We start from the raw sequence: 13524 nt of genomic DNA, 5'->3' as shown, positions 1-13524 counted from the left end.
TGGTCGCCTTATTGCTTTGCAACAGTGAGTAAAAACACTTAACCGCAAAAAAATGATGAGAGTTTTCTTTTCTCCGCAGGTCAACTTTGTAGTGTGCCAGCTCTTTGCTTTGCTTGCTGCTATCTGGTTTCGAACTTACCTTCATTCAAGCAAAACTAGTCCATTTATAAGGCATGTTGTTGCCACCCTTTTGGGCCTTTATCTTGCACTTTTTTGTTTTGGATGGTAAGTAACTTGATTTTTCTCTTTTGCTGTATCCAGGCTCTGGTTTCTCTAGTCCAGGGTTTCCCAAATTTGGCTCTCCAGCTGTTTTTGGGCTACAGTTCCTATCATCCCTGACCACTGGTCCTGCTAGCTGTTGTATCAGTGCTGCTTGATTTCAAGGCTTGTCTGCTTTTCTGTTTGAAGTACTACAAGCCTTACAAAACAAATATGACCATGGACCGCGTTGGGACATGCACAGTGAACATAGTTACTATGGGCAGTGATAGTTTCACAGCAATAATAATTTTATTATTTGTACCCTGACCATCTGGTGGGGTTGCCCCAGCCATTCTGGGCATCTTCCAACAAATATAAATAATTAAACATTAATATACAGAGCTGCCTTCAGATGTCTTCTTAAAAGTTGTATATTTATCTCCTTGACATCTGATGGGAGGGTGTTCTCATCTTTTACAAGTTATTGCCTGTACACAGCCTTTGTCAAAATTAACGGGTAAATATAACCATTTTGGATGAGTTAATTTGGGCAAAACATATTTTCTCTTCTGCTGCTGCTTAGAATTGAAATTAACATTGACAAAATACGCAAACTACTTCGGCTAACCAAACTTTGTAACCATTTCCCCATTCTTAGGTATGCCTTACATTTTGTTATACAAAGTGGAATTTCCTACTATATCATGATCATTATAGGAGTGGAAAATATGCACAAGTGAGTATTGACACACTTTTATGTTTTCAAAGTGAAAGAACATAATTTGCAGGTGGGTGGAGCTTTAAAGCAGGGATGGCTACCCTGCCCTCCCTGAGCTCTGACATAGCCCTCCAAGCTGATTTTCCTGGGGCTCCATTCAGTACTACACTGAATTTTGCTGTCAAAGTGTAGGCTTTCTTTTTTTTTAAAAAAGAAGATACAGACCTGGGGGACCTGGCCCAACATGTTGATGGAAAATGCTAATTACTCCCTCTCCACTAATCAGATTGATGATTTAATGAGCAGAGAGGATGTCTGCGATAGCTCAGCTGGTAGAGCTTGAGACTGTTAATCGATGGGTTGGGGGTTTGAGCCCCACCTTTCGTAGCATGGGTTGCAGCGCCCAGGGCTATGCAGAGTGGGTGGGTGAGTGTGCATTCAACTGCCTAAGGCAGTGGTGGCCAAACTTGGCCCTCCATCTGTTTTGGGACTACGACTTCCATCATCCCTAGCTAACAGGACCAGTGGTCAGGGATGATGGGAACTGTAGTCCCAAAACAGCTGGAGGGCCAAGTTTGGCCACCGCTGGCCTAAGGCATGCAAGTCACCCAGGAGATCACAGCCGCAGAGATCAGAAAAGAAGAGTCATTCAGTTGTCTGGAGAGGCCACTTCCAGGTTCACCTGGAGAAGCCTTTTTCAATGGAGCCTGGCAACGGGAGCATGCAGCCGTATCAAGGCAGCAATGGGTGTTGAAATTTTGCTCTCCTAACTATTTTGCGCATGAGGCAACTGTCGCTGTGCCGCTATACCACTGCCACTGCCACATTGGGCAAAAAGATGACCGTTGTGGTCCTTTCCAATTCTTTGATTCTGTGATAACCTCTCAGCTGGAGTTTTGTTTTGTTTTAGTGTGTACATACATGCCAAGAGTGTGGGGTGGCCACAAGCACTGCTGGCACGAGGCCTTTGGAGGGGTTAGTGAACATTAGAGTGGCCCTTCAGCCGACAAAGGTTAGCTACTCCCGCTTTAAAGGAACAAATTGTCCGTGATATCAGTGCAAGCACTCCTACCCTGAAACACTACCGTTTCCAATGTATATTTCCCTGAAGAGACCTTGTGTAGCAATGTCTTGCTCTTCTTGTTTGCTATTCAAAGTGCCAAAAGCTTTGTCATACCTACTGTTTACGGAATCAAGCCCGGGGGGGTGGGGTTGCTGTAATTTTAAGTACATAGCCGTTAACATGTTTCCATTGCTGCTTCATAAATTATCTGACTTGCAGACTTGTAATACATCTGAGTGCTAACTCCCCTGCCAGGTGAACATGTAAAAAAACCCCCACTCAATAGCATTCAATTTTCCCGCTTCGTTTCTGAGGAATCAAAAATACATGGCACAATTTTATCCTTGGGTAAGCATAGCTTGGTATTTATATATATATATATTTTATTGAGCTGGGTTCATTTTATTCAGTATCTTTGCTGTCCTCTAGGAAATGTATGCTGTGTGCTGGTTTCTCTCTTATTCTGTCATACTGTAATATGAATGGCCATAGACAGCAAATGCTTACGGGCCTGATGTGATAGAACTGTTTCATATGGAGGGTTGTGTTTACTCAGTGCAAGAGGATGCTCTTACTTATCTGTAGCAGTGTGGGTCCAAAGGCTCACTCCTGCTATGGCAAGGAGTTTGGTATGGTTGCTTCATACTTTACATTTTTTAGGTATATACGATTTAACTGTGGCTTTCAAATTGGAAATGGGCTGTGGAATTGTGGGCACCCTCCCTTCTGTGCAGATTTGCTTCTACCTGGTTTGGCATTAATGTGAATCTTGACAGCTTGTGTTAAAATGAGCCAAAGTATACCGGTACTTTGCAAGCTCCCAAAGTGAGTTATATACTGAAATATATAGCCTATACTGAAATGTCCTTGTTGGATATTATCATGGCCAGGAATCCACATTCAGAACAAATAAATGCCTTATTCATCCATTTCAGGAAGCAGAGTTCCAACAGATAGATAAGATAGATAGATAGATAGATAGATAGATAGATAGATAGGTAGATACGTAGGTAGGTAGGTAGGTAGGTAGATACATGGAAAGCTATGGTATAGATAATACAATTTAAGTGCTTTGAACATTTAACTGGCTAATTACACTATGAGTTCAATAGTTCAAGTCATCAGTATGGCAAAGTGTAATTTGGATGGCTATGAAAGTCTACTTAAAAGTGTTAGTCTTTGAAATGATAGTATAGAACAGGGGATGCAAGCTGGTGTACATAGTAGCCTCCCAACATACTTATGTAAGAGTGCAAACAAAATTGAACCTGTTCCATTTTAATGCACCAAGAACTTTTAAAGCCGTTTTATAGCACAGGTGTAGGTAACTAGATTCGGACTGATGTTAATTCAGATGCAGTTAAAACATTTAATATCATGTAAACTTGCTGACGCGGGTGGCGCTGTGGGTAAAACCTCAGCGCCTAGGACTTGCCGATCGCATGGTCGGCGGTTCGAATCCCCGCGGCGGGGTGCGCTCCCGTCGTTCGGTCCCAGCGCCTGCCAACCTAGCAGTTCGAAAGCAACCCTGGGTGCAAGTAGATAAATAGGGGCTGCTTACCAGTGGGAAGGTAAACGGCGTTCCGTGTGCTGCGCTGGCTCGCCAGATGCAGCTTGTCACGCTGGCCATGTGACCCGGAAGTGTCTGCGGACAGCGCTGGCTCCCGGCCTCTTGAGTGAGATGAGCGCACAACCCTAGAGTCTGTCAAGACTGGCCCGTACAGGCAGGGGTACCTTAAATAAACTTGCTGAAAACCTGGTGGAGAAGATTTGCATAAACTGAGACTCCAAGTAATGTTTTAATGGGATGCTGTGATTTTGAGTGATGGAGCAGTATGTTTGCCCGAGGGCTCAGCCCTTGACCTGATGGCAGTTTTCCTGCTGACTCCCCTCCCCTGCCCTTCTTTGTGGAGAACTTCAGATAGGTGTTTGCAATTACTATCTCAAAACTGCAGCCTTCATAGGCTGCTTTTAACTTGGTTAAGAAAAACCAACCTGTTGGTTTCACTATATTGTACATTTGTGTGTGATTTGTGTGTAATTTGTTTACTCCTCCCATATTCTTGGGAACGGGCTGGAGAGGAATTGGACTCGGCATTGAGTGAAGTACCATTCATTTGCTGATTACAGGAAGTCTAACAGGATGTTTATAGTAATTTATAGCAGCTGCCTGCATTTGCCATGCTTTCAGGCTTTTCATTTTCACCATAATCAATAGACACCTGCTCATTTTTTAAATTCCCCAAAAATTAAATTTAGAAGGTTTGGGGTCCCTATCAGATTCAAGACCACTTTTCTAGACGTCTTCAGACAGTGACTGTGCTTTGTTGCAGTTTTGTTTGCCGCACAGCAAACAAACACGCAAAGTGTAAATAGGCAACAGGTGTACTTAAAATAGCCACATACATATGCCGTGGACCTCAGAGTGTAAAATTGGCATATCCATGGCAAATCTGCTGGAGATTTTGAGGTGTGAAATTACCCTCCCTTATGTAAGTCCATTTGCATGGTTGTTGCTGGTTTCCTTGCAGAAAGAAATTTGCGTTGCATTTCAGAAGTGTATGAAATGTATATGAAATGTGTGTTTTATGCTGAGCAGCATATTTGCACTTTCCAGCTTGGACCTGCTAGATGGTTTAGGATACAGGTAGTCTTTCTAGAACTGCTAAGATAGACAAACAGCATATTCCTTTTTCAACAGAAACTTGCCTCATATAAGAAACCATTATGGAACTTGTGTAAGTGTAAGCCCCATTGATATTAACAGTGTTTTCTTCTGAATGGGCATGTCTGGGATTGCACTGAATATCACTTGCATGAATGGAGAATATTTTTCCTTGTATATCGGCTACTGAATGCAAAATGGTTATGTCTTAGGTGGAAGTCTTCCATTCTGCAGACAACAGTATTTTAGATTTGATAATGATTACTTGGAAGCTGACTTATAAGCCCCAGATTTGACACTTAGAACAGTGTATTCTTCTTCTTCTTTTGTAAAGAAACTTGCCTTTGTCTGTTTTCTGACAATTTTACATATTTTGAGCGCTCGAGGGAAAAATAGCATTTGGTTGCAAAAGTAAATATGTTGGGGTTGGATTAGGCATGGCCAAGCCTTCTGTAGTGACGGAATCCAGCCGTCACAAATGGTGCACAGCATAGAAAAAAGACACAGTGAGACAGAAGTATTTTCAGGATGGATGAGCAGCTCCTTCTTCTTACTCTCCTCCGATTTTATTATCCTTTGTTCCCCTCAGCCTGCATGGCCGGTCTGCCAATGTCTCACGTTACATCATCCAGTCATGGCTTTTACTACACCCATCACCATATAAGGTAATCACTGCCCAGAGGAAACACAACTCCATATAAGGTCAATACATTCTATACACTGCCAGGCACAGAGTGCTGGTCACCGAGGTCAGGAGGCACCCTGCAGTATTACAAGCCTCTGCCATGGCCTTATGACTCCCACATGCCCTCTTTCTTTATTAATCAGAGTCATATATTTCATTACCAATACGGTTATACCGAGCACGATAGGCGACTCTTGTGAGGCCGGAAGCAGGCCGCTGACGGGAGAACCATGCAGTACATACAGAGATTAAAGAAGGAATAGATTGTATACAGCAACACAAAATAACGCAAATAACTAGTATAAGGATCACTAAAATCAATAAATGTTGAAGCCAACTTCCATCCGGAAGCCAAGAATATAACCATGCCCATGGATCAATTAACAGGCACACCATGAAGCATTAAGCCTGAATGACGGGCAAAAGGGGGCATGTGCACACACAACCAACATTTAGAAGCATGCAATAAACTGGCAAACATAATCATATTTTGTACAAAAATATTATCCCTCCATATCTTATGATAATTTTCTCCCCTAAAAGTCTTACTCAACAACCAACAACACTGTTCTTCTAGTTCGAGAGTGGCTGAGCCATGGATACTGCCAGCCAGAGTAGGATTCTGATGACAGCGGCTTGCCAGCTGATAAGGTGAAATATGATGGTTTCAACTGGACTGGGTCGTCTGCTTCTCTTCCTTGTATAACGGTGCAGCAAAAGATGGCGAGGCAGATGGTTAGGAAGGCGCTTCCGCAGTTGAAGGTACTCGCCATGGCCGCATGCTGGAGCCCACAAAATGTTGACAAAGTGTAGGGGAGTTCCGCATGCCCTGAGGCAGGACAACCCACTGATATCGCTGGGTGGGCTGCGAATTGTTATATACTGGCAACGTAAAAGCAAACCGTTCCCTGTCTGCTGGAGCCAGTGGGATGAGGACGGTTCAGTGTGGCCGAAAGTCAATTGTTCAGAAATAAGCTGGGCCGCCGCTGCGGATTTTTCTTTTGGTAGAGGCCACTGTTCTACCCACACTTGGGTATCGGTGATCCTGGTTTGCCACACTGGAAACATGTTGTATCGGTGGCTACAGGCTGGTTTTTATTTAGCGCCGCCGCTAACAGATGAGCCTTATGGGTGGCTGTACCTACAGACTGACAAATGCGAAGCATGGCTGCTGTGTCTGTGGTAGGATTGTGTATTATCGGTCGTAATGCAACCTTACCATCCTCATTGGCATTTTCAAAGGCCAATTGTTTGATAATTATTTGTTTGGCTTCAGGATTTTCAATTTGGCGACTCACTGCTGTAAGCAGCCTGTCCATAAAGGAAGAATATGATTCTCTTGCCTCTTGCCTGATTGAACCCCACCTTGATTGAATATTGGGTTCTGGGATTTTTCTCATTGCTTGTTTAGCAGCAAGAGCGGTATCCCTCAATAAGATTTGCAGCAGTGTGGCTTGCACTGAAGCCTGAACAAAGGGACCACGCCCCATCATGGCGTCTAGGACGTCTGCGAGGGTAATATTTGGATTATTCCCTCTGATTTGTTGTAATAAAGCCGGAGCATATGCACGGCAGGCAGTTTCCCATTCGTGGGCAAACAATACGCCCGCTGATGGAGGTAACACTGTACGGGCCAAAAGCTTTATGTCATCTGGAACCAAGAGCTGGGCTAATGTGGCTTCCAAAAGCGCCTGCGTATATGGGGCTTGGAGTCCTTTGGCCCTTACTGACAATTGCAACTCTTTCAAAATCTTAAAGTCAGAAGGTTGGTTCCTGCTGGGGCACCAGCAGGCGGCACTATACGGGAAATGCCACAGTATCCTGAATTAAGGAACAGGCAAGGACTGCACATTGAAAAGGGGTAGCTGGTTCTGTCGATGAGAGAGTAGGATCATTGCCAACCAGACCATGGTATTTTTGCAGGATTGGATCCTCTGGCGAGGAACTATAGTCCGGAGGCTTGGGGTCTGGTGGTGCTGGCAAGGCGAGTGCCGGAACAGACGGCATCACGGCAGGCTGAATTAAAGAAGCCGGAGATGATGTTGGCAATACGGCCATGGAGATATTTTTTGGTGATAAAGAGCCCATGGCATAACGAACCTTGCACCATGCATTCAGAACACGAACGCCAATGCTAGGGTGTCCATGAAAATGTGCTCCAATTTTGTCCCAATGTTTTAATTCCCAAGTTCCATCTTGGGGATACCAGGGGCAATGCTCATCAATGGCCAGAATAAGCTGTATCAAATCACCCTCAGGAACTTCCAATTTGTTGGAGGAGAGGAGAAATTTTAAGTCTTTTAAAAATTTCTGTTGGGGAATAGACAAAGAGCTGCCCATTTTTCTAAAATCAAGATAAAAGGGATCGACTCACCGTGGATCCGAAGATGATTAGCGCTTGCAACCCTTGCCGGGGATGGTGAGTCGATGATGCCGTTGCGTGGATCGAAAAGCCTCACACGGTTTTCTTTTAGTCGAACCTCAGACTGTTTTCTTTTAGTAGCCTCAGACGTATTCTTTTAGTCAGCCTCAGACGTATTCATTTAGTCAGCCTCAGACGTATTCATTTAGTCAGCCTCACACGGGGCACCACTTGACGGAATCCAGCCGTCACAAATGGTGCACAGCATAGAAAAAAGACACAGTGAGACAGAAGTATTTTCAGGATGGATGAGCAGCTCCTTCTTCTTACTCTCCTCCGATTTTATTATCCTTTGTTCCCCTCAGCCTGCATGGCCGGTCTGCCAATGTCTCACGTTACATCATCCGGTCATGGCTTTTACTACACCCACCACCATATAAGGTAAACACTGCCCAGAGGAAACACAACTCCATATAAGGTCAATACATTCTATACACTGCCAGGCACAGAGTGCTGGTCACCGAGGTCAGGAGGCACCCTGCAGTATTACAAGCCTCTGCCATGGCTTTATGACTCCCACACTGTAGCGCATATGCCAAGAGATGACCTTGAAGTAACAGCCCTTAAAAAGCTCATTATTGTATTGTTTCAAAAAGCTCAAAGCAGGATGTGAATTTTCTGTGCCTCCAAGCGAAGCTGACAGTACTTCTGGGCCCTCTCCCTGCAATATGTTTAGAAAACAAAAAACCCAGAACCAGTAATAACTGAAGAAACTAAAAAATAAGGTGCAATAATGCCCACACCTATCCATGAAGAGACAGTGTCACTGAAGGAGTTCATAGATGCTTGTGGTTGGCAGTGGGGTTCTTTTGGAATGGGAGATTTATGTTTTAGCACTGGAAAGGAGAAGTGTGTATCTTTGAAGAATTTTGAAAGCAAGAAAATCTGACAAAAGGATGGGAGCATGTTGCTTGTGTCCACTTCTAAGAATCACGAATTAAGTTACAGACATTTCTACATGTAAGGTAAAGGTAAAGGGACCCCTGACCATCAGGTCCAGTCATGACCGACTCTGGGGTTGCGGCGCTCATCTCGTTTTGCTGGCCGAGGGAGCCGGCATACAGCTTCTGAGTCACGTGGCTAGCATGACTAAGCCGCTTCTGGCGAGCCAGAGCAGCGCACAGAAACGCTGTTTACCTTGCCGCCGGAGCGGTACCTATTTATCTACTTGCATTTTGACGTGCTTTCAAACTGCTAGGTTGGCAGGAGCAGGGACCGAGGAACGGGAGCTCACCCCGTCGCGGGGATTCAAACCGCCGACCTTCTGATTGCCAAGTCCTAGGCTCTGTGGTTTAACCCACAGCGCCATCCGCGTCCCTTTTCTACATGTAGTTCACAAATATTTCTTAGAATAAGTGCATTTGGTAATAAAAAACAACAACCTTAATATGCAGCAGATTAATTTTATATAAACAATTAGTAAGGACATGCATTCTCACCTATTTTATCATTCCGAAAGTTTGTAAAATAGCATCTGGAAGTTTGCGTCAGATTGCTAATAATCTCGCAGGCAATATCTAATAAATGCCCAGGACACATTTCTGCAGCAATGTTTTACGTAACACTTGTATCACAATTGATTGTACTGGATTAGGTGAGAAATGATTACAGGGCATAATTCTATGCAACAAAAGCAATGTTTTGCCGGTAAAATGTTTGCATTCCCAGTAATAAATGAGTGAGAATTGTGTATTTATTGTGCCATAAACATGTGTAATGGCTTTTATTTACATTCAGTTAATTAACAAGTATTACCTGGCTCAGCAAGAGCTCAGTTGGGAAAAATGAACAGATTCAACTGTGACGGATCTTATTTCCTCATGGGAAGACAAATAAACAATAACAAGGAATTGTTTCTGAGAGGGAAGGCTTGAACTAATGGGTAATTACTGTGGTTTTCTCAAAAGAGCATTGAGGAGGAATGCCTTCTATTACATGAGACCAAGACAGGTTCTGTTTTGTACAGAGTTTTGCTAAAGACTTGTCTTAAAAACATAGGCGATCTGTTTAAGAACTAAGTATAAATATATGTTGCTGCTTTATCTGTTAATATATTTTGTGTGTCACTTTTCTATTTTTTTTAATGCTTGTTTGTTATGCAGAAGATATGAACTATGTGGAAAATGTGACGTTGAGCCTAGAAATGCAAAATTCATATTTATAACATACACAATTTGCTATAGCAGACTGTTTGAAATGTCTGGTTTGCAAGATTTTTTTTCTATTCCTTTGTTAAGCATCCTTGACTTGGTAATTTATAACCTACCCTCTCACATTCTTTTCCTGTAGTTGCTTTCTCTTCAGCTGTCTTGTCAATCTGGCTGCAGATTAAAAAAAATATTTGACGAGGCTGAGCAGGTTCTCAATCTCTATATTAAACTATTGTTCTTGCTGACCTTCACTCAGCAGCAGTCTAATTTAAGGATAAACATCAATCTAAGACAGAAGTTACTTCTTCTTCTTTTAAGTAATAATGACATTTGCAAGAATGACATGACAGCTTCAGTTTCTGTGCATGTGTTTTTTCTGTCTTTTTCTTTCTTTTAAAAAAGAGCTGTTACCTGTTGAGTGACACAACGGTCCTTAGACGGCAAATAGAGTTTCTGGTGGCAATAAACGAATGTAAAAATGCTGTATGGGCAGGGAGAGTCAGGTGGAGTCAGAACCAGAAATACAGCCAACGAGGGAATACAAATGAATGCTAAGAGGGAATCCTAGGAGTGTCCAAACCTGGATTTCTCTCAACATTAATTTGGAAGCTGAAGCGTATACACAGGGAATAAATCAAATGGACGGAAGTGTGTAATCTTTCCCAGCACACTTATTATTTTTCCTGCATTGTTACTAAATTAGACAAAATTAGATTCTGGAACTAGAAGTGATGTTCCATTAGAGTGCAGGTTGCCTTTTAAAGACTGGCTGCAGCTTAAAAAAGAACTCCACGTATGCACCAGTCCTCCCCAGTGTTGGTCCCTGCACTGTCTGTTACCTCTGAAAAGGTAGGCTAGTCCTAGGGGTTTGCTGAGAGCATCTAGATCAGCCTTTCTCAACCTGCAAGGCCAGAGCTCAGGGATGATGGGAGTTGTAGTCCAACAACATCTGGGGACCCACAGGTTGAGAACCGCTGATCTAGATAGACCAAAGGGAACTATGGGTGAGTTGCTCGTGAAGTTGGGAGCAATAATAGTGGCACTTCAGCTGATGACATAGACAGTAGAGTTCCAGAGTTGGCATCCATCTGTTTCGGGAGACAATGGAGGAGTGCGCCTTTGGGGGTGAGGTCAAGCTGTTGGAAGGTTGCAGCACCTGCTGTGGCTGTAGAGACCGATGCGGGAGAGACAAGGTTTGTTACAACTGGGGCAAATGAAGGCGTCCTTCTGGTTGTGCTGCTGCAGATGCACCATGGGTTTTCTTCTTCTCTCTGTGCTTTCCTCCTCCAGCCACTGATTGCCTGTCTCCATGCACTGTGGTGAAACTAATCCATATATGGAATAGCAAAATTTATGATACAAATGCATAATTACATGCCACACAGTAGAGAGAGAGAGCGCTTTGCAAGAGCTGTGGTAAGCACAGGAGATCCCAGAGTGAAGATTAGTCTTGATCACTCCTTAAGTTGGGGGCAGCTCATGGATGGTTTTGTGTGGGGAACCCCTTTCTCATGTGGGAGCTTTGTGTGCACATCTGAGCTTCTGCCTTGTGCAAGAATCTGCCAACCAGACGAACCCATCTGGGCTTTAACTCTGAAACCTGCTTAGTTTAGGTAGGTTCTTGTTAACAGTTCCTGCCATATGTGTGTGTGTGTGTGTGTGTGTGTGTGGAACCATGTGATGCTATTGTATATTTGAAGAGGGGAGCTGCATTCCTTTAAAAACATGTAGCTCTATATAAAGCATCACAGTAAAACCTCCAGGTTTTGTAGTTGTGAAAGTGCAGAAATGATGATGATACAGTCCAGTATGCTTTGGATGAACTGTACTTCCTAGCAAAGATTTTAATATGGATTGCTGCTTAGGTGCACACGGTTGACTGCATTTCATGGCATCTGTGCCATATGGCTAACTGCTTTTGAAATGTCCCCACTCCCTCTGTTTCATGAACAGTTTGAGGAGATGCATTAGGTGTTGGTTTTTTTTCTGAGGAAAGAAAGTTTAGAGTCCTTATGGGGTTCCATTGCTCTTTCAAAAAGAAAAGAAAGCTTGATGAGGATCGAATTACCACCCAGTCAGGTTTTTGTAGAAGTTTTATCTTCTAAGCACAGTTGTATCTCCTGGTGAACGTGGACAGGTTATTCCAAAAAAGCACCACAGATTATTATTTTGTGTGTGTATTACAATCCTGTCGTACAGTGCTTTGTTTTCAATCCATCAAACAAGAACTTCAAAGGGTGAAGGCATTTCTTTCTCACTGTCTATTCAGTTTTCATTGAAAGCAGCAACTGTATCCCTTTACTGATGCTTCTGTAAGGCTGGTTACTCCACCTGTCAGGCTGCCAAGTGATTTGACTGGGAGCAAATGAGCTCTGAGTCATACTTGTACTGCTTGCGTGCTTTTATTACAGCAACAAACTATTCCTGTCAAATAAATCGGACTCCGGTACAAAATCAGATGCATTTAGGGAGGGGGAAAAAAGTCAGTGAAACGTATGTTCCTTTTCACCATCTTCACAGCATACGAGGTTGCTTGTAAAATGAGATTAGTAGTCATTGCATTGAAGGAACGGATGAGGTTGTTCTTTGGAATGTTGGTGTGTTAGCTTGGAAAAATCTTTCAATGACAAGACTTGGCTTTTTGTGTTTACTGCAAGTGTGTCGCTGGAGTTCAGTGGCTGTGCTGTGAATCTCCAGGGATTGTATACCAGAGAAGAAAGTGACAAAAGAACAGGTATAATAATACGTAATAGAAAATAACATTGCATTCCATAAACTTCTCTTTCTAAAAAGGTTTAGGCCGAAAAAAATACTGCACTCTTCAATGTGAGTCATGTTATTAGGGTTGGTTTATGCTTTGAAGCAAACGTCTTATACTATTAATTGGTTACGTGCAAGATTGTTAATTGACTTGCCATTTAATAATCTGGCAGCCTGAGACTGCTTTATCACTACAGAGTGCTGAGATGAGCTGTTATTTTTGAATTAGGCTGGGGGAACTTCAGAATAGCAAGAGTCAGACCTGCTTGTTACCATTGATGCATCGGTGTTTGGGCTGTTTTCCCTCCTCTTGCGTCATATGCAACAGAGTACTGTGTTTCAAGGGCATTGGAGCATTTTAGTGAAGCCAACGGAGCAGCCACATTTTTGTGCTAGACTATGCAGATGATTCTTAGCAGCGTTTTAAAAATAGGCCTCTTTTCAACCACACTGTAAGCCAAAGTATGGCATAGCAAGAGTATGCACTGTTTGTGTGATCTTGCTAAGCCATAGTTTAACTTACTATTTCAGGTGAACCAGTTTAGGCAATGTCACTTTCTATATTCGTTTTGTTTTGTAGTTGAAATGCTGCTGCTGCTGCTGCTGCTAATAATAATAATAATAATAATAATAATAATAATAATAATAATAATAATATATTAGTAAGTGTGCATAGCTTTTTATGATATATTTCCAATATCAGATACAAATATATTCAGTCAGTACACAGGTTCTTCCAGTCATGACTTCTGATAAACTCTGACTTGTACTTTGAGGGAGAAGAGACGGTGGAAGAAGATTGGAAAAAAGTTTAAAAATTTATTTATAGAAATATTGTAAAATTAATGAGTGTTAGAAAA

At 42.7% G+C, this 13524-nt stretch overlaps 1 protein-coding gene across 2 annotated transcripts in view; it reads left to right on the top strand.

The window, feature by feature from the left end:
* Positions 1 to 13524, top strand: part of MBOAT2 (membrane bound O-acyltransferase domain containing 2) — a 70615-nt gene that overhangs the window by 20806 nt on the left and 36285 nt on the right. Inside the window, exons 2-3 of one of the 2 annotated variants that reach the window (XM_053380950.1) lie at positions 80 to 225; positions 860 to 937. The exons of the other annotated variant lie outside the window; for it this stretch is intronic. Of the exons in view, the coding sequence (XP_053236925.1) occupies positions 80 to 225; positions 860 to 937 (224 nt within the window). The remainder of the gene's footprint in view (positions 1 to 79; positions 226 to 859; positions 938 to 13524) is intronic. 2 annotated transcript variants of the gene reach the window in all.

The sequence above is a fragment of the Podarcis raffonei genome, chromosome 3 (genome assembly GCF_027172205.1).
Source record: "Podarcis raffonei isolate rPodRaf1 chromosome 3, rPodRaf1.pri, whole genome shotgun sequence".
Taxonomy (NCBI): Eukaryota; Metazoa; Chordata; class Lepidosauria; order Squamata; family Lacertidae; genus Podarcis; species Podarcis raffonei.
This window is presented reverse-complemented; position numbering and strand designations above follow the sequence as displayed.